Here is a 27,253-nt window from a genome sequence, read left to right on the forward strand (position 1 = left end):
CAAATCAGTCAATGGATGAATTGATGGGATGGATAACGATGCCCTCAAGGGCCATGCTCGAATTCAAGACCTTAATCGTGAAGAGGGGGATGCCAAAGGCAGAAATAGCGACTGAAGGAAAGTCATAACAAGGAATTGTGAAGTAATAATATGCATAAAACTCGCCACTCGTCTATAGTGAAGGTCCTAGACGGGTAAACTACTCAGGACATCATCTTACTAGCTTCCGTGGTGGCGGGTAATCTCATTTTATGGTCTGAGGGGAATTTAAAACTAAGCAATGGGAACTCGAAATATTTTCCGGGGGGCTTCTACGGCTCCGCCACCAAATACTTGAGATCTTCCTGAGTGAATGGGGAAATTCATTTTACTCGTGTGATGCTACAACTCAAAAAGATTATACTTCTTATACTTCTTATATTACATCTTTTTGCAAATCAAAGCCTATGATCATTTCTAATTTTTCGTCATTCCCAAACAAAAGATAAGCAAAGCAATCTTGAAGATGTGCTACACTTTGATCATGGAGCCAAGCGGCAAGACTAGAAAGATAAATGCCAATCATTGTACAACCTTGAATTTGACTGAAACCGCACAAGCTGAAGCCTGCATATGATTCAACTCGAGTCTACTTGAGCATTTAACTCAATCTTCGCACATTGTCAAGCAAACATCCTTTCTAGGAGAAAGACAAAATAATTCCAAAAATATCTCGTCGCCTTCGCTTGGCCTCTTTATTTTTCATTGTACTTGTAATGCAGTTGCGCGACACAACATGCAAGAATATCAGTGATCCCAAAGGTGCAACCTCATCTAGATCAATGCCCAAAATTGTGAGAACCTACAAAATGTCAAATTTGGCAACAAAAAAAAACACGAAATCAAGACTCAGCATTAGAGTCTTGAAAGTTATCTGTCGAAAAGGAACTGCCGAGTCAGCACATCTTGAGTCATACCCACTATTCTCACTAATGAATCTCGCCAAAGAAGCAGGGACAGGACCCGGAGTATTGCAGTATCGAACCTTTTGAACACCAGGAGGAATACTTTCAAGTTGGCGGTTGCCATGTCCCCGGCCTGAATGATGCACCAGATCCTGTGGGCTCTGTTGACCTGAAAGGCAATTTGATTTAGTTATGATCTCATACAGGACAAGTCCCATGACATAAAGCATCTCTATCTCCAATGTTCTTTTTTCTGAAAGCTCAAAAGTCTGTTATGAGACAGGCCTCCACTAGTAAAACTCGTCAACATACTAACGCACAGTATAGAAACCGCTAAAACATATTGGAAACCAAACTCTTGGGCTCCAAAACGCTAATTCAATTCCAAAGGAACTTACTCTGGGACCGGCTTCTCTTCTTCTTCTTTTGGTCTTTCTTTAGTTTGTCTGCACAGAAGTCCCGCCAAAGTATGCGTTAATCACATTTGAACCATGTCTCTCTCCATTGTAAGTGCAAATGAAAACATATTCTTTCGTTTTTTCTTACTTTATGTTTTGTTTCTTTCCTTATCCTTTCCAATTTTTGGGAGGGTAAGGGGTTGATTGAGAGCAGTAACTTTGCCTATGAAGCAATGTGCCCACAATTCCCCTAACCACAATATCTCAATACAATTGCAAGATTATGGAGAAGATATAGATGATTGTCACAAGTTACACAATGTGAAAAAAAAAAACGAAAAAGGAGGAATTTCTATGGTTCTAGACAAAGCAAGAACAAAGGATTAAAATTATTTCCAAATGACAAGCTCTAACAGCTTGCTTAACAATAGTGTCCTAGCTTGACTTGAAGTACTTACACAGGAAATTGCATTGGCAATGAAAGAGTTTTGCAGCACAGCACCAGAAAGAAAAAGGAAAGGAGTTGTAGTGGCATCTTCAATAGTACTATTCAAATGTATAAAAGTTCTCTCATTCTTCACTTATCAAAAAGAGTATAAGCGAATCACCTCAAGCTATCTGTTTTATCTGATGTCTCCTCAACCTTGTCACCTTCACAAGACAACATCACAGTGTCAACATCATTAGAAAATAAAATTATTCAGCGATGGCATATGTGCTACGGTGGAAGCATAAAAGCAAGTAAAAACTATAGTTCTGTCCCTAGGGCAAATTCAGAGCCTTTTCTTTACCTATAATTCAGGTTCAGGAAGGTGGCAAGTGTCATGTGGGGGAGCATTTGATAACACAAGCATAATGCAGAATGTAAACTGTCCAAGTGTACTGGCAGGGAAAGTGATGATAATTTGGTGTGCTCAAGTCAATAAAAGCATCAGAAATGATCTAATTCTTATTCCATTTGTTGAAGTGTATTTAGTGGTGTTAGTCAGTAGCTAGTAGGTGAGTCTTAATTAAGGTCATTAGGGTTTTTGGGTGTCTCTCATGCTCTATATATAGAGCCATCTTATGAACTCTTTCATCAAGTCATTCAGTAAAGCTGTAGACTTTTGAGTCTTTTCTCTCTCCCTCTACAGCTTTAGAGATGGAAGGCTAGATTTGAAGATATGAAGATGATGGTTGACAGTGTACTTGTACTCACACCTCTGTCCATCATTTAACAGTAGACTGTAACTGGAAAACAAAAACAGTAACCGATAGTAATGTTTCCTTCAGTTCTAAACAGTCAGGTGACTCCATGCATGTTTTCTGAGAGTGTTGGATGATTCATGTAATCCTCCTACTATAAATAAACTGCCTCCATGGTGGCAATTGGTAATTCGATTTATCATATAAAGCTCATTATATGTAATAGTTTTGTCTTTTAACATGCAATATAACTATAAATACACAAATCATCATACCTACTGCAGAGGATGGAAATTGCCGAATAAAACTTCCCAAGTCTGGACCTCCAACTTTACCTACAAGATGGTGTTATATAATCATGGGTTTGGAAAGGTTGATAAGCAATCACAGAGTAATTATAGAGCAAAGAGCTGACCAGAGCTCATGCTTTTGCGGATACTGCCTTCTTTTAATTTCTTTTCTTCTTCCTCTTTTAACCCTGTGGAAACGAAGGCAGTGAATAAAAGAAAAACTCATAAAAAAGCAGGGAATTTATATAGAAAAAAATCTGAAAATGCCAATGCAGCAATTGTACACATTGGAATTGACTTGAAAAGTCTGAAGTGAGAAAACGCAGATGATCATCAATTAAGATGAATCCAGGCATATTCCAGGACTTAGCTGTCGTGGTCCAAAATTCAACAAAATATAAGCTGTGATGACCATTCCATTCAGTTCCACTATATATTTACCAGACCATAAATTTGGTCTGGTTTTTGCAGATTATAGTTTACCACTGCAGTTACAACATCTGATTGCACACCATGCAATATGAAGGTGTTCAAGCATTTTTGTTTCAGGAAACTTCAGAAGATTTCATGTGTTAACAAACATTTTACAATTTGGTATGAATGAAGCAGGCCTACAACTTGACCCATTCTACATATACAGAGACACAGGAAAATTTCACCAAACATTTGGCTGGAGGATAAACAATAATTAGAGACTTCGTGTCAAGACAACAGTCAAGTCCAAAGCACCTAACATGCAGCAAGTCATTTTGAATATGCTCCTTAAGAACCATACTGTCTATCATATCAGTCAAATGTCAGTGGAGAGGTCAATAAGAAGCCAGGGACTAGAAGAACCACATAATGGGAAAAAAAATGACGGGGGACAATAAATATATAGAGATAAGTTAGAGACACGTACTGGCGACATTAAGTTTAATCCGCTCACGCCTAGCTTCAAGCTCCGCCATTTCCTGAAGAGAGGTGTAGCGTTATCTAACAGTGAAAGAACAAAAAATCACTACCCAGGATATTATTGATAATGAATTTAATACACAGCACAATATACCGACCGTCTTTGTCAGACATGACTTCACCAACCCATCTAACGATGCAAAACAGGCAAGGGCTACAGCACAAAAAAGATATTGTATGCAACTTCCAGTATAAGAGGAAAGGAGTATATGTCAAGAGGAGTTAGCCAGAGTTCACTAGAGTTTAGAAGAATCCATACTTTATGGAAGTGGTGAGAGGGCTTTTTAAGGGGAAGGTGGGATAAGAAAGAAATGTGACTTTGTGTGGACTTACAACGACACCAAAATAAAATTCAAAAGCTCCTGTGCAGAGAACTAAGCTAGTCGTATTGAGTTCTCCCCCATCATAAATTTATTCAAAAGCATGAGGTTTTCCTCACAAATTTGTTGCAGACCTAAAATAACAGAAAAGGAATCATTTAAACAAATCCAAAGTCCGCCATTACTGCACAGACTACTTGCTTTATGTATTAACACAATATTAAGCAATTCTACATCCAGGGTGCATAGTGATTTTCTTAACTGTAGAAAGGTTAAAGCACCACTTTTTTTTTCCTTGAACTTGACTATATCCTCTTCAGTTCTCTTTTTCTCCAGACCTACCCTTTTCATAATCGAAGTTTCCCTCTTTCCTTCCCCTAGGTGGGACACTAACTGTTGTGTATATACATATAGAGCTCACTTTACCTCTGGAGTCGGAGCTATCTTACGCTGTCCATTCAGCCAACAAATCCATTCAACTGCCAAAGAAGAAATCGAAAAGGAAACTGTCATCAGCCATTACATCGCAAGTGACATATTCCTCCTAAAAATTCATAGAACCAACACTATAAACTTACGAGTTGCCAGAACCAAAAAGTCATAGTCCGTTGGAGAAATGCTTACCAGGAACAGATGTAGGTTCCTGCTCACCCTTGAATACCACCCACCTTTTCTCCTTCACTAGTAAACACATCCATAAAGTACGTCGTAAGCAAACAATGTGCTGAATCATTTAGCAGTGCAGTTCATTCTCATACACAAGCAAAATGCAGATACGGACATCTCTTTTCTATTTCAATCAATCTCATACTACAGCAAGCAGAAGTTCCTGTAGATGATGAGTCCAAATCTAAACACAGCTATCAGTCACATTTTCTTTACATGATTCCTCAGCTGATTAAACACTTCCATAAGCTTTAGCTCAAATGTGTGCTCACCCTTTCGCAATGTCAAAGTCCTTCAGGAGCAACCAAGACAATTCAAATCCAACATGGCACACAACCCAAATGGCATCCAAGGTTGCACATAACCAATTAGACTGATAATAACACAGTCGGTATCTTTCAAAGTACTTGTGTAACTTCATTAGGCATAAAGCTCATTCCTTTTGAGGCATCAAACCCCTCCCAGACAGAGGTAGCTGAAACAGAGCCGTCTACAACTCGAAATAACTTAAGCATGAAACTCGAGAATTTCTTCGCCGCCACGAGAAACCCATAAAACATGTACATTATAGGGGTAAAAAAAAAGGAAGAGAATAAAATAGAAAGACACTGACCGATTCCATCGATCTCTTCTTTTCGAGTGAAATAGCGATTCCCAGCCTTATCCATACCCACGAGAGTCCGGCTGCTGAAAAATCCAGCAATCCTCGAAAATATCTTCGACATCCCTCCCTCCTTCTCTCTCTCTCTCTCTCTGCAAATTCAGAAAATCTCGATTCCCTTTATTGAGTATAGAGTGGCGGCGAGGCACTAGGCAGGGACGAAGATGATGCCCAAAGCGAGACGAACGTTTGCGGTGATCGAAATTAGGCGTGCTCAAGCGCAGCACACTCTAGCAAGCGGGTCGCGAAGAAGAAGAGGAAGAAGATGCCGACAAAAATCTGGTTTTTTTTTTTTTTTTGGAAGAGCGAGACTGGTAGGGAAAGGCCGGTCCGACTCTCTCTGGGACTCGGTTCGCATCGGTCTGTCGACTCGCATAAACCGGACCGGACCCGAGTGGAGAACCGAGGGTTGCTCACGAGTTAAACATTGATATTTTAATTGGCCGACCGTTTCTGCTCGAGCTCTAACTTTTTCGAGCTCAAGTCATGCCGACAAACTTTTGAAAGTTTTGAGTTGATTGGGAATGCAAGTACATTATTTTGCCTACCCAGTAACATGATAGAGGGGCCATTTGAGTGTGGATTAGAAATCCGATTTTACGGAAGAGCCTTATGATTGGAGCTTTTATAATCTCATCTGCTGGATTATTGACCTCTCTATGACAATGGGCTAACTTTGAATTAAAGAGCTAGGCTACTTGATGATAAGAGCATTGACATCCCAAGAAGAGAGAGAAGTAACTCATGAGATAACTTCTCAAACTTGAGTTATCTAACTCGAGTAAATAGTAGCTCAAATTATGTGTGATTCAACGCGTTTGAGAGGGTGTGAAGACAAGCTACGGTTTCAACTTGGAGAACTAAAGATAATCATATTGTTCCATTGACCAAATCCAATAAATTAAAAAGCGAGTCATTTGCTAAGATGAATTAAAATTAAGTTGAAATTGCCACAAAATGTAAATAACATAGGACAGATATTGAAGCAATAATGGAACAATCGGAATTGATAATGTTTATCATTTATTGTGACTTGAGTTTTTATTTTTGTTTTTTTATGCCCTGATTTGGATATGATATATTTTGTTTCAATTAATGAGACTTTCATTGAACTGGAGGACTCAATTTTTTTTTTTATAAGTAGAATCATATCACTTTGTAATGTTTTTACTTTGAAGAGAGAGATATGTTCCAACAAGACAAACGTTTTTTTTATAAGTAGAATCATATCATTTTGTAATGTTTTTACTTTGAAGAGAGATATGTTAACAAGACAAACGACGCAGGGATTTGAACTCCATATCTCTCCCGAAAGGAATTGAAGCTCAATCATTACGCCTGCCACGTGGTGTTAAGAGCTCTTTATCTTTTTAGTATTAATTAATATATTTTTGCTACCTTGGCCTTTGAACCCAGCCACTAATCGAATTGCGTAATTATGTTGTCTTTTTACTTAATTCTATTTCACGTTTTGCCTAAAATATTGTTCTAATTTTTTTAAAGGAAAAAAAAAACCTAAAATCAGTCGAAGTTCTGAAAAGTCTCTCGAAAGTGTGTTTTCTTTTAAAGAAATAGCCCCTGAAATTCGACCCCGTAACCCATCGGCTGCCAAATCATTGGCCATCGATGCCGGAGGTCACCCATCTTCTTCAGGGGTGTTTTCGAAACAAACTCTATTCTTGGGGGGACATTTGGCGAAATCAGGCGCGCTACAGTTTGGTTTTTGGAACTTTCCTCAAAACAAAAGAATAATACCAAAAAAAAACATTACAGTGCGAAGAAGAACACGCTGCTTTTCGGCGGCCGCCGCGAATGCGGAGGGCACAAGCTCGGACAAGAACAGAACCATCGATGGCAACATCTGCGGACGCCCTGCCGAGCGAGATTCCCTCCCCTCGTTTTCCACTGCTCTCCCCGACGCTTTGGAAAGACTCGTCAAGTGACCAGAAGCAAACAAGAGCGCTTTTTCTCCGAATCGGCTTATAATAATACCACGCCAGAAAGCACAGCTCCCACGTCATGTAAAGCAAAAGCCCAGATGCATTGTATGACGGCTCTATCGTATTCGCTTGTGGGTCAAACGTTGCCGGATAGCAAAATCTTGCAATAAGAAAAAAAAAGATCTCCCTTTCAGATTAGCAAGTATGATCTCAAAGCTCCTTGATTAACCCCACCTTGGCTTGTTCTAGAAAACGGCGAGTTGAAATGACCGATCTATCCCACTCCGGGATGTCATCATGATGCTCGGCCTATCGCGGCTGCCGGCTATAGAGAAGTTACGAGACCCCCGATCGCATGACGAGGTCCTATTTTGCACCAGCGGTTGTGTCCGTTTACAAACTGGCCATGGAAAGAATCTACCCATTATGTTTTTGGGTTATCATTTCCCCATTCCTCAACTAGGAAGATGGTAGAAGAGGTTAATCCAGGGAGACGTTCTGGACAGACCCTGTGATGAGATTTTACCGTGCATTATTCCAACAGGGTTCCTAAAGCTGGATCCATTAATTAAGTTGGCCAAGATAGGACTGTTGACAAGGATGTGCACAATCATTTTTTAACTGGTATTCCATATTCAGTAGCTCCTTTCCTGCATTGCATTTGCCCTCGGTAGCTTCATACCAATCTTGTATTCTCTCTCTCTCTCTCTCTCTCTCCATTTCTCTCTCTCTCTCTCAACAGGACGTAAAACGTCGGCCTCTGAATCGCACGAAGGACAAAAATAGTCTCGCTCGATCGCTTTCTGACTCCTCTCTCTCTCTCGCTCTCTCTCTCTCTCTCTGGATCTCGAGCTTCGATATAAGGCCGCTCCATCACTGATATTCCCCCTTCAGTATTCTTCGGGTGGGCTAGCGGTACTCTGATTCTGACGGAGCCGGTAGATTCCGTGGGTCACTTTTCGAGTTGATTGAAGAATATACACAGCTACTCAAGTTTCTCCTTTTCTGTGACGTCTTCTTTATTGATTATTTTGCAGAGATCTCTAACAATCGATGCTGACCTGTGGCTCTCCGGAAGATTCTTGATTCAGGGAATCGGTCAAAATTCTTCTTCCAAGTTTCGTTCAACTCAATCTCGTCCTCTCGACCCGAGTTTCATCTCTTGGCAAGATTGAATTTTGGCCTTCATACTATATACAGTTTACCAAATCACCTTCAGTACAATCAGTTTTCGATGTTTTTCTTTTTTTTTTTGGTGGGGTGTGCAGTTATCGATGGAGGACAGGAATGGTTACTACCGCCAGGGGAGTGGTCTACGGAGATCCTTAAGAGATTGCGACTTTGAAGAATCAGACATGTGGGATGTTCTTGACGACCAAAAAGATCACAGCCCGAAATTTCACTCCGCCTCCGAACCCTCCAGATCTTACTCGAGCCAAAACCCAAAATATTCGGCGGCAAAGATGATCCCAAGAGCGAGCAGTGGCAGTAGCAGCGGTTCGACCCCTGAACCCAAGATCACACAACAGTCAGCGCCTGTCAATATCCGAAACTGGTCACACATTAAAAGGCGAAGTGCCAAATCCGAGAAAGCTTCCAAAAAGCCATCTTGGAGAGGAAATGATGGTGATGGCGATGAGGATGAAGAAACCGACAATGACGACGACGTGCATGTTGGAGGAGGGAGTGATGGAGACGACGATGAAAATGACTATAAGATGCCACCACATGAATTCATAGCTTCTAGGCTTGCAAGGAGTCATATATCCTCGTTTTCGGTTTTCGAAGGCGTTGGGAGGACTCTCAAGGGAAGGGATCTCAGCAAAGTGAGGAATGCTGTTCTGACCAAAACTGGGTTTCTCGAATCACCTTGACAGGACTGTGGAAATTTCTAGCGAGTTTGAACCGTCGTGTCATTGATTGTTTAGGTAAACTCATCTTCTCAGGGTTGTGGTATGGCCTTCTGAATTGGAGATTGTAGTCATTTTAGAGTGAATATATGAGAGTATCCATTTCCATGTAGTAGTCTGCATTTATGTGAAGTTTGGATATATCCTGTGAAAGGGTTGTGGACTTTTTTCCATGTCTCCTACGCCACATATTCATTTAGGTGGAGGAGATATAAGAAATCCCATCACAGCAATCAATTGCTCATTTTCTGCTCAGTTCTAATCAGTTATTATCTGTAGCTGAAAACTCATATGGTCAAGCTCACTTCAAGAGCACTCGTCATCATGAATCAGTCACAATGATCAATTTTACCGACATGCAGCACAGATTGTTCCGAGATCATGTGTCTCGGTTCTCTGTTTCTGGGATTCTCTGTCAAGACCTAAGAGCCCATAGTGTATCTGCCATACTCAGCTTTGACATTGGTGGAGATCTAGTCACGAAGACTAATTTATCCTGCACATGTCGTAAGGTACACGGTACCTGCGAAAAATTTAATCTTTCCCTCAGGATATCCGGTACAGATATACGGGACTAATTTGATATCCCTCGTTCCATCTAATTTCTAATTGTTTTGCTGATGAATGCTTATGACTCTGCCGCCCTGTGAAAGCGAGGAGGAACTCGCTATCAGACATTTCGAAATAGTTTTAAAGCACATTAGCATATCAGACAGGTTTCTCTGTCAATCTATCACGAGCTTTAGAATCCATGTCACTCTCACAAGGTTAGATTTGTCCTGGCTTCATGCGCGTGGCCACTAAAATGTTTCATAGCATGTCACGTCTCTTCAACACAAGAACCCTTTTCTCATTGATTACTCGGGTAAACATACTTTCCTGAGCAGTGCAAGGGGCGGATCAATGAATTCGCACCGCAAGCAGTTTCCATCCTACACTGAAGCTGTACTAATATCTTAAACAAAGATCGATACGGCGACACAAACTGTGTCGGGCAGTCCCCGAGTCCCGAGAGCCACAAACAGAGAATGCAGAAATCACGACCGTCTGCAGCGTGCAACTGCCGTCCTCAGCAGGCCCGAGGGGTTCCAATTTACCTATAGGAATCAACAGACTCTCTCTCTCTCTCTCTCGTCATTTCAAGAAGCAAGCGAGGTCCAACTTCTTTTCTTAGATTTGAGCTGCCCGCGGTGGTCCCCGAATCACGGCCCCACTAATTGATTAAAGGAGAGCCGTCAATTAGCACCATGAACTGAAAGTGAAATGCCAACTGCCTTCTTCATAATTTTCTCATATCAACTTGAGATACCTTTGTGTTGCTCGACGACACAATGTCATTTTCCAGGTTTTCCGCAGCTTTTTCTTTAGAACCCGAGTGTTCTATTTTTTTAATGCCGATCAATGCGAGGGAGGGAAAAGACTGAGTGGAAGATCGATTTTTAAAGAGCGTAGGAATATCCTTAAATGATTATCTGAACAAGTGGGGCATTAGTAAACGCACAACAAATGTTTGCCCTATCATCTTAACAATCTTGGCCCTCTTGCCCTTTGCTTTCTTTTTAACAAAGGTTAAGTGCTATTTTGAATAAATTTCCGCGCAATCTAGACTTATATGACCTCCCAGTCCCTAGTCTAGTCGAGTTGAAGAAATTCGTTCCTTGCAACTGGGTCCCAAGAGATTTCATGGAGCAGAAATCGAACACGAGACTTCCAGCCGATCAACCTGAGCTTACTATCATGACCCCATACATTTGTCCTGCGATTTCGAAGTTAGTAATGCGTCGCGTAGCTGCTGGTCTCCATGCTTTTCAAAAGGTCGTGTACCGAACTTCGACTCATCATCGATGCACGCCGTGGCCCACGACTCGAGCCCGCACGTTTTTTTTTCTTTTCTGGACATACAAGAGCACGTGACCTGTTGAGGACCCCTCTCACCAAACGCGAGGATGACGATGGATCAAAGTTGCATTTTCCAATTTAGGCTTGCGGTTGTGTTGATGCGTCGAAAAGCCAAATCGAGAGTTCGCATCTGTTGTGGTATTTTCGCTTTATCACTTACCCATATTGATAGTCAAATAAGTCGGCACCAGAGGTGGCTGCCATCGATCCACTCAATTTGTTGCTTTTACAAAATATGCACGTAGAATCCATGTAAATGAAAAAAAAAAAAAAAAAACAGTACGCATGTATTTACTCTAGGATTGAGCCAGGCGTCCTCGTGCTTTCGGGTCAAGAATCATTGACTACGGATTCGACTCTTGTTCTAGGGAATTCGGATTTTAGTGGGAGAGCATGATGGTTATATGAATAGATGATTTATGAATAAGAGATTATTAACATATTATAAAGAAATTCTACAAATACGTATGGAAAACAATGTATTTTAAGATTTGAACTTTTTTCTAAAAAAGTAATATATAAGATAAAAACTTCGAATTTTCAAAATGAGAAAAATAAAAATGAAAATGAAAATATTAGTTTAAGCACTTGTTTATAAATTAAACTGACATAGGGTATTTTGACCAAAATAAAACGATGATTCCTCGAGAGTTGGAAGTCCTTTTTGTTTTATATATGATTTTATATAATATACATATAAACAAGTGGGTGATTCCAGTATAAATAGGGTAAGAAGGATTCAAGAGATTATAAACATCGACCTAAACATATTCATAGTATGATTTAATTAATATATATTACCATGATAAACCATTCTCAAAAACTAGATAAACAATATAATAAATAACCATATATCTCATTAATTTCTAAATTATCGACTGGATAAAAATCACGTGATCATTTCGTGTTCTTGATTGGGGTGTTTTCGTCTCTAGATGCTTGAAACCAAACATACCATTTGAGCACGTGAAAATTGAAGTTGAGTTCGAGTTGGAGATGAGGAGGATTCGTGTGCAATGGTCATGAAATTCGGAGGATCAGGGTTTTAATGGTGAAATTTGGGGCCATTTGGGCATAAGAATGTGCACGCGAGCGACACGCGCGGTTTTAGACATTTTTGATGGAAAACGTGTTCCTCGTCAAAGGAACAAAATCTGGTGACGTCACTTGCGCCTGTTCGCCGTCCAACGAATGTATTGGCGCCGTCCATAAGCTGGGGGCCCACGAACGAACGTCGGCAATTCCGAGGGTCTTTTTTAAAACAAAATATTTTTGGAATTTTCCTAAAAATAAAATAATAATACAAAAATTTAGAGTGAGAAGAACAAATACAAAGCTTGTTGCTTTTCGGCAGCCGCTGCAAATGCGGAGCCCAGGGTCATCGCAGAAGTATTGAAAAAAATAATCACTTATATCATTTAAAATTATTAATTAATAAAAAAAAATTTCATCATCAACGATAATTTATATCTGAATTTTTTTTATTAATAATGAAAATATCATTCATTTATTTATTTCTGCACAAGATACGGATAATAATTTTTAGGAAGATATTTTTCAAATTATTTATTTTTTGCGAAATAAATGCGCCCTTAAATGTAAATTTGTCGGCACGGGGTTGACTCTTGTTAGAAGAAATGCAAATTCATGGAATTATTTGCATTTACACAAATCATGTTGGATAGATATACAAGCGATCATTTAAAAAAAAAAAATCAGATCATCTATTTCTGAGGAAATAAACAAGGCTTTAATTATAATTGTCTTCTCAGCTTAATAGGTAACAAATCTCGTCACAGTTATCCGCGCAAACTACAAAAGCTGGAGACGGTGAAAAGAGGGTAAGAAACCGAAAAAAAAACATAGATGAGCCAGCATTATAGTGCAGAGTTATAATGAATACACCAAATAGAAAGTCTAATCAAAGTTGAATTAGAATTTATGCCAGAATACCAGATACATACATAAATCCATGCATTTTCAGATTTTCCGCCACTGGCCAACCAAAAAAAAGGAAGTTTCTGCTTCATATTCTCAAAATTTATATACCAGCATGCCTCAAATAATTAGATATTACCATGACATTTTTTTCCTTTTCTTTTTGTCATAAAATTTTTCCTTATAAAGGGACAAAAACCAATCTGATCATCGGTCAGTAATGAATTCGATTAACATGCAGGATAGGAAGCAATAATCATGGGAAATTCCAAAAAATCCTTAACTTATTATGTTTGCTAATTCAATTATAAACATTTCAATTTAGTTAATTTCCTAAACTTGTAAGCAATTTACCAATTAAGTATTTTCGATCAATTTTGATTGGAAATCGTCGATACAAACACTAGTCATCTTAAGTGGTACAACCAATATTGACTTAGACAATTTTTATAATTTAAAAATGAATATTTTAATTATTCTTTTCTTTTATTTTCTTTTTTCTTTCATTTTGGTGGCGAGATGGTTGCGGACTGGAGTTGGCGAGGCTAGGATGGCCTCGCCTACAACCTTCATGTCTTGTTCCTAGCAGTTGAGGCCACCCTTGCCCAAATCTAGGCAAGACCTTCGCAGCTAGCGAGGGCTTCACTCAAATCTAGCAAGGTCATTATGGCATCATTAGCTATAGGTGAGGCCTTTGCAATCGATAAGGGCCGTTGCCCAATCACAATAGAAAGAAAATGAAAAAAAAAAGAAAAATTCAAAAAATTTTAAAAGGTTATAGAATTGTCCATATTAGTGCTAATCATATCACATAAAACAACTTACGTTAACGTCAGCGATTTTTAACCAAAATTGATTGGAATGACTCAATTAGAAAATTGTCAAGAGGTTTATGACAAAATTTGCCAAATTAAGAGACTTGGGACTAAATTGACATACATTCAATAGGTATATGACTTTCTCAATAATTTTCCTAAACAATCGGGGATTGGTTTGAATATCTAACATGATAACATAATTGTTCTCAAAAGTTGCATACTCAATCATTCAATTCAATGTTGATACTCTTATTTTCATAATTCACTCATTTTGCTTTTGGTACAAATGAAATACTTATTTTCATGATTATAAACGCCTAAACTAGATAATTCTTGAAATCCATGCTTGACGAATAAAATGAGAGAAGTTTTAATTAGCATGCACAAGAATGTTAAAGCATATCCACTTTTGCAAAAATGAATAATTTGAAAAATATTTTTCAGAAAATAATTAGCTATATTGCTTAAGATAATTAGTCAATTGAAAATATTTCTATTGTCAATAACAATTTACATCTAAATATTTACATGAATAATAAAAATCTATTTTGTTCATTCATGTAAATGATACAAACGATCATATTTTAAAAAATAATTTTTAAATTATTAATTATTTTAAATTTTTTTTTTAAGATGACAGTGTTTTCCCCCAAAAAATCACTCTCTTGGGTGCATGCAATATAGCCGTTCTCATTGACGTGGCTAATGGTATTGAATTGGGCTGTCGAGACTGTTGCTTTGCTAGGGAGATCAGGCCTCCTTATAATAATCTCAAGATGGATTGGGCTGCTACTGAATCCTTGGGTTAGCTCGGTATGGATGGATAGGTGCCCCCAAGAAAGTGGCGGTCCAGGCTGATCATGATCTGCTCTCTACGCTGCTTACTTGACTTACGCTTCTGTCTAATTTGCTAATTCGAGTGAACACTTCTGTCTACTAGCCCCCCACCTTAGGCTGCCACCCTCGGGCCTGCTGCCGGCACAATGTTTACCATTCGAATCGCAATTCGCCGGCTTCCACACGGCTTCAAGATCTCTTGTGTCGAAATGTTAGGAGACACTCATTCATGGGCTTCCTTTATGCAAACAAGTGCTTGATATTTCTCTATACCACCAAATGCGAATAATATCATGCCTCGATCATTGTCAATCTAATGAAGGCTGATTAAGTTGGAAGTGAGACTGTCGATAGAGATCATTATTGTGTAGATATTTTTGTGCGCGCAGGTCAATCTAATGAAGGCTAATTAAGTTGGAAGTGGGATTGTCAATAAAGATCATCATTATGTAGATATCTTAGTGCGTCGTAACGAGGTGGAAGCATCCACACAGCACATGCAATTTCCTCACTTTCAACTGCGTATATTATAAAACTTATATGTATCATATATTATAAAGCTTATCCATATCATATGGAGAGCATGATGATTTGCTTTTTGCCAACTGCCATTAACTTGCAAGAAAGAACTAAAGTTCTCACCACCACTCCATGTGAATCCTCTCTCCCCGAAAACAGCACCTTTTTGACTTCTCTCCCCCGACAAGACACATGTACTTGAGATCAGATGAGTAATAATGTGAAGTATGATAAGTCTAACCTTGTCGATGCTGTCTTTTTTTCCAGCTTTGAGGTGAACTTTTTTGCTTGGCCTGGATATGATGTACTTTGTCATAATTTGACGTTTGGTGATGGATCAATCATCTTTAGGAAGGACCCTTTTGGGTTGCAAATCCTCCTACCTATTGTTCCAATTTGTAGCAATAATCCCATTGTTTTCAATTATTAGCAAAAGGCGACTATCCAACTTTTGTCTCATAATGAATTTATCTCTTCATTCGTGCGTGTATATATATATGTAGTATGTACGTAAGATCAAAATACTTCAATCTTCTATTACAAGCGAGTTTGTTTGTGTTTTTTTTTTTTTGAAAGTTATCAAATGTTCTATGACCACTTGTTGATTGTAAAAGTAATTCGTTACAATATAATTGTAAAAACTTTAAAATGTCTGCATTTATTTTTAACACCTTCTCATCTTTATTTCATTAAGATATTTGGCGAAATTATGCAATGTCGTAGCTTGAATGGCAGAAAAATTAAGTTTATAAAGGACATAAATATAGATGAACAGCAGTTGCATTGCGGGTTGCAGATTTTTTTGTCAAAGTGGATGATGATGTGCATGTACATATAGGTAGACCAGATTCTTTCTTAGTTTAACCATATATTGGAATCTTCACTTTAAATCTTGGTAAGAAGTGTCAAAAGAGAAGAATATAACATTTTTATAATTTATTTATTTTGCGAAAAATAAATGATGTGGAGAATACATTCTTAAATGATGGTGTCACTTATTAAAATTAGTTAATGAAATTTTTTTTAATCATCAACAACGGTCTATGCCTAAATCATTTTCATTGATAATGAAAAGCAATACAAGTGATAATTTTAATGAAACTTTTTTTTTTCAAATTCATTAATTTTCTGCATAACAAAGGTATCCTAAATAGATATATATGCTCTATGTCAGGCTTTCAACTCCTTCAGTCCCCTAGGCATTTTATATTTCCATAGTTCTGCGTACTGCATGGAAGTTGCTGCAGATAGTTGCTCCTGTCCTTTGAAGTGCTTTTGCATTTGAAATTGTAAAATGTCCTGCTAATTGTATTCCACCAAGAAATAAACACAATGCTTTTGAGAGAGAAAAACTTTGCTGGTATAACTATATATATGGTATTCTTTCATTTATGACTTTTGAGTATTTGGATTGAACTTTCTAATAATGTACTTTTTTGAGTTTGTGAGCACAAGGAAAGTTGAATAGTTTATTGTACTTGTCGAAGTATTCAAAATGGTCGGGCATGTGGTGAATGATTTCTCCTCATTCTTCTTGGGAATGTGGGAGCAGTCCTTCTACAACATGAAGCATTAAGGAAGAACGCTTGGAGAAGATAATTCGTTATAATATAATCAGAATTATATATAAGGCTCGGTTTGTTTCTCAAAATACAGATGATTTGAAAAATATTTTCTTAAAAATGATTATTTGTATTGCTTAAAAAAATTAAACAAAGAATATTTTCGTCATCAGTGAAAGTATTTAAACATAAATTATTATTGATAATAAAAATATTTATCTTTGATTAATTATTTTAAATAATACAAGTAATTATTATTTTTAAATAGTTCTTAGATCATTCATTTTTCCCAAAATAAATGAAGATTTAATTTTAATCGTTTTCTCAGCTTAATAGGTAACAAATCAAATCACAGCTACCAGCGCAAACAATGAGAGTTGTAGACGGTGAAAAGAGGGTAAGAAAACAAAAGGAAAATATAGATGGACATGCATTCAAATTGCTAGTTATAACTGACAGACAAAATAGAAAGTCAAATCAGATTCGAATTCAGACTTTATGCTAGAATACCGGATACATACACAAATCCATCCGTATTCAGAATTACCTCACTGGCCAACCAAAAAAAAAAAAAGTTTATATTCTCCAAATTTCTATATCAGTTTTAAATAATTAGATATTACCGTGAAAATTATTCCTTAATAAGGTTTAAATATACAACCAAAAAATCAAACTGTCACCTGTCACTATTGAACTCAATTAACATGCTGAATAGAAAGCAACAATCAGGGGGAAAATTATAAAAAAAATTCCTAAACTTATTACACTTATATCAATTCCATCCTAAACTTATAAACAATTTGCCAATTGAGACATTTGGCCAATTTTGATAAAAAAAAAAAAAAAATCACTGGAATGTGGATGCTGATCATCTTACATGAATTACCATATTAACAAGAACAATTTTTATAATTTTTTAAAATGAATTTTTAATTTTCCTTTTTCTTTTATTTTGGTTAGCAAGGGTTGGGAAGTCCTCTTTGGTCGCTTGCAAGGGTCACAGCCCTTATTGAGTGCTGGCAAGGGCCACCTTGCCTGCAACCACAATCGACAAGGTTGGAATGGCTTAGCCTAGGGCCTTTGCAATCGGTGAGGGCCCTCTCCCAATGGGCAACAACCCTTATTAGCCACATTTGAAAAAAATAAGGAAAATAAAAATAAAAGAAAAAATTCTATATTTTTCTAAAAAGATACAAAAAATGTCTGTGTTAATATTAATCGTGTCACGTAGGATGACTAGCATTTACATTAGCAATTTCTGACGAAAATTGCCAAACAACTCAATTTGAAAACTGTGAAAAGTTCAAGACTACATTAGCCAAATTGAGATATTTTTTTTGAATTAATACAAATGCAATAGGTATAAGTAATAAGACTTTCTTAGTAATTTCTCAACAATCAAGGACTATTACATAAATTTTGTAGACAACATGAGAAAATTGAATACGAATATCCAATATGATCATGTAATTCGAATGGATATTCTTATTTTCACAATTTACTCCTTTCACTTTTGGTAAAAAAGAAGTCTTGATTACACATGCCTAAAATAGATAACTCTAGAAATCCATGCTCGCCAGATAAAATGAGAGAAGTTTTAAATAGCATGCACACCAATGTTAAAGCGTATCCTCTCCGACGAATTCTCTTGAAATAATTAGTTAATAAAAAGTATTTTCATTATTGATAATAATTTATATCTAAATATTTGCATGAATGATGAAAATATTTTTCATTCATTTATGTAAGTGATACAAATGATCATTTAAAAAAAATATCAAATTATTCATTTACCGTGAAATAAATGGGTACTGGTGTTTTTCCAAAAAAAAAAAAAAAAAAAAGGCTCTATCGTGGGCATGCAATTTAGCCATTTTCATTGATGTAGTTAGTGGTCCTGAATTGGGCTGTCGAGACTCTCGGTAGTGAGATGAGGCCCGCTTAATAATCTCAAAATGGTGTTAGCTCTTGCTGAATTCTTGGGCTAGAATGGTAATAGATACAACCCCAAGGAAGTGGCAGACCAAGCCGACCTGATCTTCTCTCCGCTCCGCCCACTTGACTTACAACTTCTGTCTAATTTGTTAATTCTTTTAGTTCGGACCGTTTAATTTTGTTAATTCGAATGGACATTTCTGTGTACCGGCACCCCTACCTTTGGCCGACTCGTTTGCGCCTGCTACTGGCACGGTATTTTCCGTTTGAATCGCAATTTGCCCACGTCCTCACGGCTTAGAGATCTCTCGTGTCGAAATGTCAGGAGACATATCAGGTATAGGCTACCCTTATACAAATGACATGTGCCGGGTGTTTCTTCGTACCACCAGATGCAAATAATTTCGTGCCTCAGTCATTCTTCGCTTGTCAATCTAACGAAGGTTAATTGAGATGGAAGTGAGACTATGTTAATGAAGAACATCATTGTGTAGATAACTTCGTGTGGCATGACGAGATGGAAGCATCCACACAGCACGTGCAATTTCCTAACTTTCAAATGCATATATTATAACACTCATCCATATCATATGGAGAGGATGATGATTTGCTTTTTGCCAACTGCCATTAACATGCAAGAAAGAACTAAAAGCCCCCACCACCACTCCATGTGAATCCAAGTCGGCCTCTCTACCCGAAACAGCACCTTTTTGACTTCTCTCTCCCCAGACAAGACACATGCAATTGAGATAAGATGTGTAATCATGTGCAGAATGATGAGTCTAGCCTTGTTAGTGGTGTCATTTTAAATTCCAGCTTTGAGGTGAACTTTTTTGCTTGAGGAGGATATGATGTACCTTGTCATGATTCGACGTTAGGTGATGGATCATTCATCTTTAGGAAGGATCCTTTTGAGTTGCAAATCCTCCTACCTATTTTTCCTATTAGTGGTAACAATCTCATTGTTTTCAATTATTAGCAAATGGCAACTATCCAACTTTTGTGTCATAATGGGTTAAGATCCAAATACTTGGATCTTCTACTGCATTCGAATTTGTTTCTTTTTTTTCTTTTGAAAATTATCAAAAATTCTATGAATAGTTGCCGATTGCAAAAGCAATTTGTTAGAATATAATCATAAAAACTTTAAGATATTTGCATTTATTTTTAATAGCTTCTCATCTCAGTTTCATTAAGATATTCGGCGAAACTATGTATTGTCACAAGTTAAGTTTCCAAAGACATAAATATGGATGAACCAAGTACTCTGAGAGAGAGAGAGAGAGAGAGAGAGAGAGAGAGAGAGAGAGAGAGAGAGGTGATACCATAAGTTATGAGTACTTCAAGTCCCCGCAAGGTGGGCAGATCTTGTTGCTTTGTAATGATTTCCAGCAAATGATGCTGGCTTGGACCATGATTCACACCTTTTGAGAGCCCCGAACAAATCCAAGAGAAGTTGGCCTTTCGGCCTGTTAAAATAACCGAAAAAGACAAGAATAGCAAAACCTAAATGAACTAGGAGCAGCTTGGGCTTTTGCATAGGCTGCACTTGGAGGGAGGGAGGGAGGGAGGGAGTGTTCATGATTCGAGAGACATGTTACCGTGCACGTGCTCCACGTGTGGGCGCCCCATGATTCATGGATGTGCGGGGCATGCATGTGGTTTTGCATAGGGCAGTTGGAACGATGATGATTCATGTCCTCTTCTTGATGGATCGAAGCGTGGCCGCTGGCTGCTGCACACATCATCGCCATCGTAAACAAAATTCTATGGCCCGCCCGAGATTGGAACCCATTTAATGATGTCGCATAAGCTCTCGCTCTTGTACAAAATCTGCCTTGATTACAACATGTTGTCTAATAATTTCAGACATCGAATTAAGAATTCATTACCTGAATTTTTTACATTAGGATTTCCAATCCAAAAATTCAAATTCATAAGTGAAAGATAATCGCATAATGTTAGAATTCATAATGAGAACAAAAATCATAAAATGAGTTTATACTTTGATTTCTTATTTGCCAAATGCTAGGTTCACGCTTTCAATTTTTTTCCCTTCAAATTCAGGTTGCCTGGTTCAAAAGCTAAAGACAAACCGCTCAAAGAAACGAGACGCTGTAGCGAAATTAATTAAATACAAATTCCCCTATTAACGTACGGTCACCTACCAGTCTTTCCGAAAACTTAAAGAAGCTCAAGAACCACAAAATTCCACCCCCTTTTTACCGCAAGGGAATGAAACAGAAAACGAAACTCGCCGACATCGCGTTCACGTGGGCGAGGGAGGTTTCCTTCTTCAAATTACCGCGCGGGACCGCACTCCGCCCCGGTAGAAAACGAAGGAGACAAGATTCTTGAAAGTTGCGTAACTGGGGAGCGGGGTTGAGGGTCAGTTAATGAACAGTGTTGTCGTTTTTTTTTAACAGGAAGACGTACAATGAGCAGTGATTTTTCTTCTCTCTTCCGGGTTTGGTTTTGTTTATTTATTTCTGTATGTAATAACTAGGGCTGGGAAGGATGGTTCGTTGTTGTCAGTTTTTTGTTTTGTTTTTGTTTTTTTTTTTTTTTTTTTGGTTGGTGTCGGTTGGAAATTAGGATTAGAATATAGTAGACTCCAGCTATTTAATGAACAGTGTCAGTGGAAGTTGTTGTTCTAGTCAAGACTCCATTTTTCCTTTTCCTTTTCTCAAATTATCATCTGCTACCTTCCACTTGCAATTCACAGAGAGAGAGAGAGAGAGAGAGAGAGAGACAAGGAAAGCTCAACGCCCACCTTGCTAAGAAGGGACCTTTGCTTGTACCCATTTTTGCGTTGTGGAAAAGTTTTCGTCTTTGGGGTGGGATCCGAATCTGGGTCAACCCGGCGAGTTGACTCGGGGATTGGAATGGTCATCGCCTGTGTTCTAGCGGTTGATTCGGCGTGAAGGAGGGAGGGACGGAGAGAGAGAGAGAGAGAGAGAGAGAGAGGGACGGAGGGACGGAGAGAGAGCAATGTCTTGGAAGAGCAGGGGAACAGACTCTTCAAAGAGCTTGGTCTCTAAGAAATGGGCTCTTTTGCTTTGTATTGGTTGCTTTTGGGGTGGGATGCTCTTCTCCAGCAGGTAATTTCCTTTCCTTGGAAATTTCATGATTGAAGTAATCGATTTTGATGGCAAGTTTCTTATTTAACCTGCAGTTCTGGAGAACTCTTCTGGGCTCTTAATTGTGGGTTATGATTTGTGATTTCTATTCGATATTTATAGAGCATTTTGGGGGGGTCGTTCTGTGCATGAGGAATTGACATGATGCTTGAAATTGTTTCTGGGTTTTGAGTTTATCCCTGTTATGTGATTTTCTTAATGGAGTCCGGAATGGTGAGTTATCATGTGGAAATTAGCTGCATTTGCATCCTGTTCATATTTTGTCTTTCTCTTCTTCATCTCCACTTGTCCATTTTTATTTTCGGTGTCCTCAATACTCGATGAAATTATCTAAAGATTTTCCCAATCTTGCAGTATCTTGTGCTCATGGAGGCACATTTTCATGATCTAGCATGGCCAACTTCTTGTTTCGATTGCTATAGCCTTAATTTTCCACCTGTAATTTTGTTATAAATAGGTTAACTCATTGCTTTATTGTGGTATATACTGAAGGATCGAGACAGAACCGGAAGCTAGAGATATTCCAAGAACAATGAATGAAGATGGAAAGCTAAAGATTGTTTCTGGGGGCTGTACTCCTAAACCCGTAAGTTCCTCATCTCTCTTAAAACTTGCATTTTCTTTTTGAAAGCTCTAGATAGCGCTTCTTCAATCCTGGAAGTAGCTGCTTATCGGTCGCGGTTCAAATCTAGTCAAAGTATTTATCAGTTGATCCATATCTTTTCTGTTAGAAGGATGGAAAGCATGAATCGACAGACATTCTGGGTGAAGTTTCAAGGACGCATCATGCTATCCAGTAAGCTATAATGTTGGCAATCTTTATCTGGATTCAGTGAAGATATCTGATTCTTAACTTCTTTATTTCTTGTCGGATGCAGAACTCTGGATAAAACAATCTCAAACTTGGAAATGGAATTGGCTGCTGCAAGAGCTGCACAGGAGTCAATACTTAATGGTTCTCCTATCTCAGATGACATAAAAATCAGTGAACCAATTACGAAAAGAAAATTTTTAATGGTCGTGGGGATTAATACTGCTTTTAGCAGCCGAAAGAGAAGAGACTCTGTTCGCAGTACCTGGATGCCTCAAGGTTTGTTTGCTAGCTACCTGTAGTTTCGTTAACCCATGCATTTGAATTAAGATTATGCATTGACGATTTGTTATGCTTATATCATCAGGTGACAAGAGAAAGAAGCTTGAAGAAGAGAAGGGCATCATAATCCGCTTTGTGATAGGACACAGGTGATTACCAGCAGTAGTAATCTGGTTTGGTGTTATTCTTCTGAAAAATTTTATTCTGAGAAGTTCATTAACCGTGGAATCTCCGCATTAAGAAGATAATCCATTTTTTCTGTCATAATAGTATCTTAATTGTCACAGAGGTGTAGATATTACTAATACCCTCAATATCTTCTCTGAATAATATGTAGAAAGGACATAATGTAAACACATTTACTTTCCACGGATTACTTTCAAACAAATTGTCACATCATCGCATGAGAGTTACATGTTTTCATCAGGCAATCATCACATGATAGTTATACGCATTCATCAGTCAATTCTAGGGGGAAATCTTTCTGGTCTAGAACAAGCAAATAACTATATCTGGCATTGTAGTGTGATTGCATTCTTAGAAGCAAAACCAATCGCATTAAGGAGATGGATGTCCACTGAAGGCCAAGGTTTTAAGCATTTTTCGGGCAAAATAAAAGATTTTAATTAACTGAAGTATAAGTCATTTATGTGAGCCAAAAGACAAAGATAGTGCACTGCCTGCTTGAATCCTTGAAATAATATAGTACTCCATCTTTCTGGAGTAGAATCAATCTCTCTTATTAAACACTAATGTACAATCAGAAGCCCCCGTTTTTTAACTCTTTTTTCCCCTCTCTAATAGGCAAATTTTTTTTTTTTTTTTTTTGGCAAATTCTTTGATGTTCAGAAAACCAAGGAGTGTTTTGATGACAGTCATCTAATTCTTTTTCCTTTGTCTGGCCCTTCTGCTGCTAGTGCTACATCTGGCGGTATTCTCGATAGAGCAATTGAAGCAGAAGATAAGAGGCATGGCGACTTTTTGAGGCTGGTAATGTCTTGGCTATCTCCTGTTTACTGTGCAATGCAAAAAATAACATACTATCTGTCAGCACGTCATTATTCAAACAGAAGACTCAACTAACTTGTTTTTTCTTGCTCTTGTTGATACTCTGGAAACAGGAGCATGTGGAGGGTTACCTTGAATTGTCTGCCAAAACAAAGACATACTTCGCAACTGCAGTTGCATTGTGGGATGCAGATTTTTATGTCAAAGTGGATGACGATGTGCATGTAAATATAGGTAGAGACCAGATTCTTTCTCAGTTTAATCAAATCTTGGAATCTTTGCTTTTTTTTCTTGGAAGAAGTGTCAAAAGAGAAGAATATAAAATGTTAGGGTCCATTTGTTTTGCGGAAGATGAATAATTTGGAAAACATAGTCCTAAATGATGGTATCACTTACAAAAATTAGTCAAACAGAATATTTCTAATCATCAACTACAGTCTATGCCTAAATCATTTTTGTTGCTAATGAAAAGCAATACAAGTGATCATTTTGAGGGAGCTTTTTTTCAAATTCATTGATTTTCTGTGAAACAAATGTGCCCCAAATGGGGAAAAAAAAATTTGTGCTCAATGTCAGGCTTTCAACTCCTTCAGTCCCTTAGAGATTTTATATTTCCATATATATTTATGCATGCTACATGGAAGTTGCTGAAAAGAGTTGCTCCTGTCCTCTGAAGTGCTTTTGCGTTTGAAATTGTAAATTGTCCTGCTAATTGTATTCCACCAAGAAATAAATACAATGCTTTTGAAGGAGAAAAACTTTGCTGGTATAATGTTAGAAGGTGCTACTATTTAGAGATCAATTCTGTCATGGTTTATAGTTGATTTATCTAGGCTCAGTTAAACTTCATTTTGACTAAATTGTCACTCTGCAGCCACACTTGGAGCAACTTTGATGAGGCACAGATCGAAGCCTAGGGTGTATATTGGTTGCATGAAATCTGGTCCAGTCCTTGCTCAGAAGTAAGCAAGTACCCTTTCATTCCGTTTAAAATTTCATCAGTAAGAATTGCCTTTTCACCCTGCATTTTGATGATTAGGGGTGTGAGGTACCATGAACCGGAGCACTGGAAATTTGGTGAAGAGGGAAACAGATACTTCCGTCATGCTACAGGCCAACTCTATGCTATTTCAAAAGATCTTGCAACCTACATATCAATAAATCAGTATGCTGTTTTCTTTGCATTAGAGAGGATATTTCTTTTTTTCCCAAGTTCATTAGCGTTAACTTGTTGCTTTTCTAATGGTAGGCATGTGTTGCACAAGTATGCTAACGAGGATGTGTCACTTGGATCATGGTTTATTGGATTGGATGCGGAGCATATTGATGACCGCCGACTTTGTTGCGGTACTCCGCCTGGTAAATTCTTAAGCATTCGTCTCTCAGACTCCTTTTACATATATGCTAGAGGAGTAATTGCTTGGCATTGAATAATAAATCTCATTCATGTCGTGTTGTCAAATTCTGGAAATCTTTTTTGACTGTCGTCTTATTGGTGCTGATAAAAGAAAACTAATGTCTTGCCAGTGGTGTTTACTCAGTGACTTACGTCATATGAATTGATGCTAATAGCATCTCAATGGTTTATGCATGCATGAATGACTGGCATAGTTCTTGTACGGTGAAGCAAGAAACATGACTTTGGTGTCACTAGCGACATAGAGAATGTCAGATCATTTTTTGCGACAGAATTTAAATTCTCAAATCGCGTTGCAGATTGTGAATGGAAGGCTCAGGCTGGTAATGTCTGCGTTGCATCGTTCGATTGGAGCTGCAGCGGCATATGCAAGTCAGTCGAGAGAATGAAAGTAGTTCATCGGAGATGCGGGGAAGGCGAGAATGTGTTGTGGAGCACAGCTTTCTAAAGACACGATGTTTCCCTCCCATCTCAGGAGGAAAACTGGAGCTTTTCCATGAAACTTGGATATAGAGGGATTTGTATGTATGTAGTCAGCAAATTATTTTCCACATTGACGAGAATGAAAGCGGCCCGTTGCCCGGGAATATCGGTCTTGCCACGGGGGATTCTGCTCCAAAGAAAGGGAGGGAGACCCATTAATCGATGCGAGGCAAGACCCTGTAACCAAGCATTCTTTCATTAGACTATGGTGTTGTTTTGGATGTGATGCCATGGGTAATGAAACTCCACAATAAGTGAAAATGTTAGGCTTAGCAATTTTCTGCTCTGTATATGTAAATTTGGATGTCGAGTTTTGGAAATTCTGGTTGAGTTTTATCTCCTAGATTTGACAATTGTGTCATTCATCTTGTCTCCCTAGTTTCTCTGCTCTGCAGCCACGCTTAGTTCCCACCATTGTGGGATTTCTGTGAGTAATGGTGGGCTTAAGTTTATCATCCGTTTCCGGGGACAATGGTGGAGAGTTCTCAAAATGAACCTTGCAAAGGCAAATGGGTTCAATCGGGCCTAAGCATCCTGCAATGCTCCTTCACAGCCCCACGGTCCGTTGCAGGTGTTTAGACCGATCAATTGACGAGATCGAGCCTCTCTCGCGCCAGCTCGAGGGGAACATACTAGATCCGGGAGGCTCGCCCTTCTATTCCATCTGATTGTTAAAGCTTTTGCTCGGCCCGTCTTCATCACCTGAGGTGGAGTATGGTGATACATTAACATCCGCAAAAGCATGAGAAACACTGGTATCATATGATGTTGAGTTCTACGCTGAAGCTCGAGTTTTTAGCACGAATTTGAGTTGTGTAGTCAAGATCGAAGCATACCGAAATTGTTCACGAGGCTCCTCCTGAGCCCGGCCCTACGTAAACCAGAGTCTAAGGCCCGTCCAAATCACCTTTGGGCCGCTCGGGCTGTTAAAAGCTGAATGCGGGATTATATGTCTAATCTAAGCACGTTCAAATTTTATGAAATAATGATACAAATGATTTCATGAACTCTAATCTAGTGTGTAATATGATCCCTTTAATTTATTTAATACGGGTCTGAATTTCAACTCAATTTTCAATATATTTTCTCAACTTTTAATTTGTTGAACGTGGTTTCTAATTTTTTTTTGTTTTTATATATTTAATATAATCCATGAATATTATGAAAATGTTCAATATAGTCATTTTATTAATTCAAGATTATCGAAAATGTTAAACATATTTAATATAGTTTATGTTGTAAAATATTGCGTTGTGAATATATAATACAAAAGAGATTGAGAAGAAAAAGCAAGTGAATATTAGAGATAGTAGAGAAAGCCAGATATTTCACTGTA

General features: G+C 38.1%; 3 protein-coding genes across 10 annotated transcripts; 2 read left to right on the forward strand and 1 right to left on the reverse strand.

Moving 5' to 3' along the window:
- Positions 1 to 579: 579 nt before the first annotated feature.
- Positions 580 to 5,710, reverse strand: LOC104450242. 3 transcript variants are annotated; one of them, XR_005551746.1, is made up of 10 exons: positions 5,371 to 5,710; positions 4,716 to 4,772; positions 4,518 to 4,570; positions 3,719 to 3,770; positions 2,943 to 3,005; positions 2,803 to 2,862; positions 1,951 to 1,993; positions 1,343 to 1,390; positions 957 to 1,113; positions 580 to 841 (listed from the first exon to the last, which is right to left on the reverse strand). XR_005551746.1 is itself a non-coding variant. In XM_010064710.3 (9 exons), the coding sequence occupies exons 1-9, from the start codon at positions 5,480 to 5,482 to the stop codon at positions 1,050 to 1,052; spliced, it is 552 nt and encodes a 183-aa protein (XP_010063012.2). In that variant the 5' UTR covers positions 5,483 to 5,710; the 3' UTR covers positions 848 to 1,049. The 3 variants fall into 3 exon arrangements, 2 of the variants coding, with proteins under 2 accessions (XP_010063012.2, XP_039170423.1); XM_010064710.3 differs by lacking the exon at positions 580 to 841 and having other exon boundaries at positions 848 to 1,113; XM_039314489.1 differs by lacking the exon at positions 580 to 841 and having other exon boundaries at positions 848 to 1,113; positions 4,716 to 4,767; positions 5,371 to 5,492.
- Positions 5,711 to 8,018: 2,308 nt separating this feature from the next.
- LOC104450244 lies at positions 8,019 to 9,512 on the forward strand. 5 transcript variants are annotated; one of them, XM_039315011.1, is made up of 3 exons: positions 8,019 to 8,305; positions 8,396 to 8,475; positions 8,627 to 9,512. In XM_039315011.1, the coding sequence occupies exon 3, from the start codon at positions 8,633 to 8,635 to the stop codon at positions 9,230 to 9,232; it is 600 nt and encodes a 199-aa protein (XP_039170945.1). In that variant the 5' UTR covers positions 8,019 to 8,305; positions 8,396 to 8,475; positions 8,627 to 8,632; the 3' UTR covers positions 9,233 to 9,512. The 5 variants fall into 5 exon arrangements, with proteins under 5 accessions (XP_039170945.1, XP_010063014.2, XP_039170946.1 ...); XM_010064712.3 differs by having other exon boundaries at positions 8,396 to 8,456; XM_039315012.1 differs by having other exon boundaries at positions 8,019 to 8,296.
- An 11,880-nt stretch (positions 9,513 to 21,392) lies between these two features.
- Positions 21,393 to 26,270, forward strand: LOC104450245 (probable beta-1,3-galactosyltransferase 2). Of its 2 annotated transcripts, none has more exons than XM_010064718.3 (11): positions 21,393 to 21,877; positions 22,409 to 22,502; positions 22,651 to 22,712; positions 22,795 to 23,006; positions 23,095 to 23,158; positions 23,927 to 23,999; positions 24,131 to 24,251; positions 24,892 to 24,979; positions 25,057 to 25,182; positions 25,267 to 25,376; positions 25,734 to 26,270. In XM_010064718.3, exons 1-11 carry the CDS (start codon positions 21,768 to 21,770, stop codon positions 25,880 to 25,882), a joined length of 1,209 nt encoding a protein of 402 aa, XP_010063020.1. In that variant the 5' UTR covers positions 21,393 to 21,767; the 3' UTR covers positions 25,883 to 26,270. The 2 variants fall into 2 exon arrangements, with proteins under 2 accessions (XP_010063020.1, XP_010063019.1); XM_010064717.3 differs by having other exon boundaries at positions 21,395 to 21,877; positions 22,648 to 22,712.
- The last annotated feature ends 983 nt before the right edge of the window (positions 26,271 to 27,253 follow it).

Source organism: Eucalyptus grandis, chromosome 6 (genome assembly GCF_016545825.1).
Source record: "Eucalyptus grandis isolate ANBG69807.140 chromosome 6, ASM1654582v1, whole genome shotgun sequence".
In the NCBI taxonomy this organism is placed as follows: Eukaryota; Viridiplantae; Streptophyta; class Magnoliopsida; order Myrtales; family Myrtaceae; genus Eucalyptus; species Eucalyptus grandis.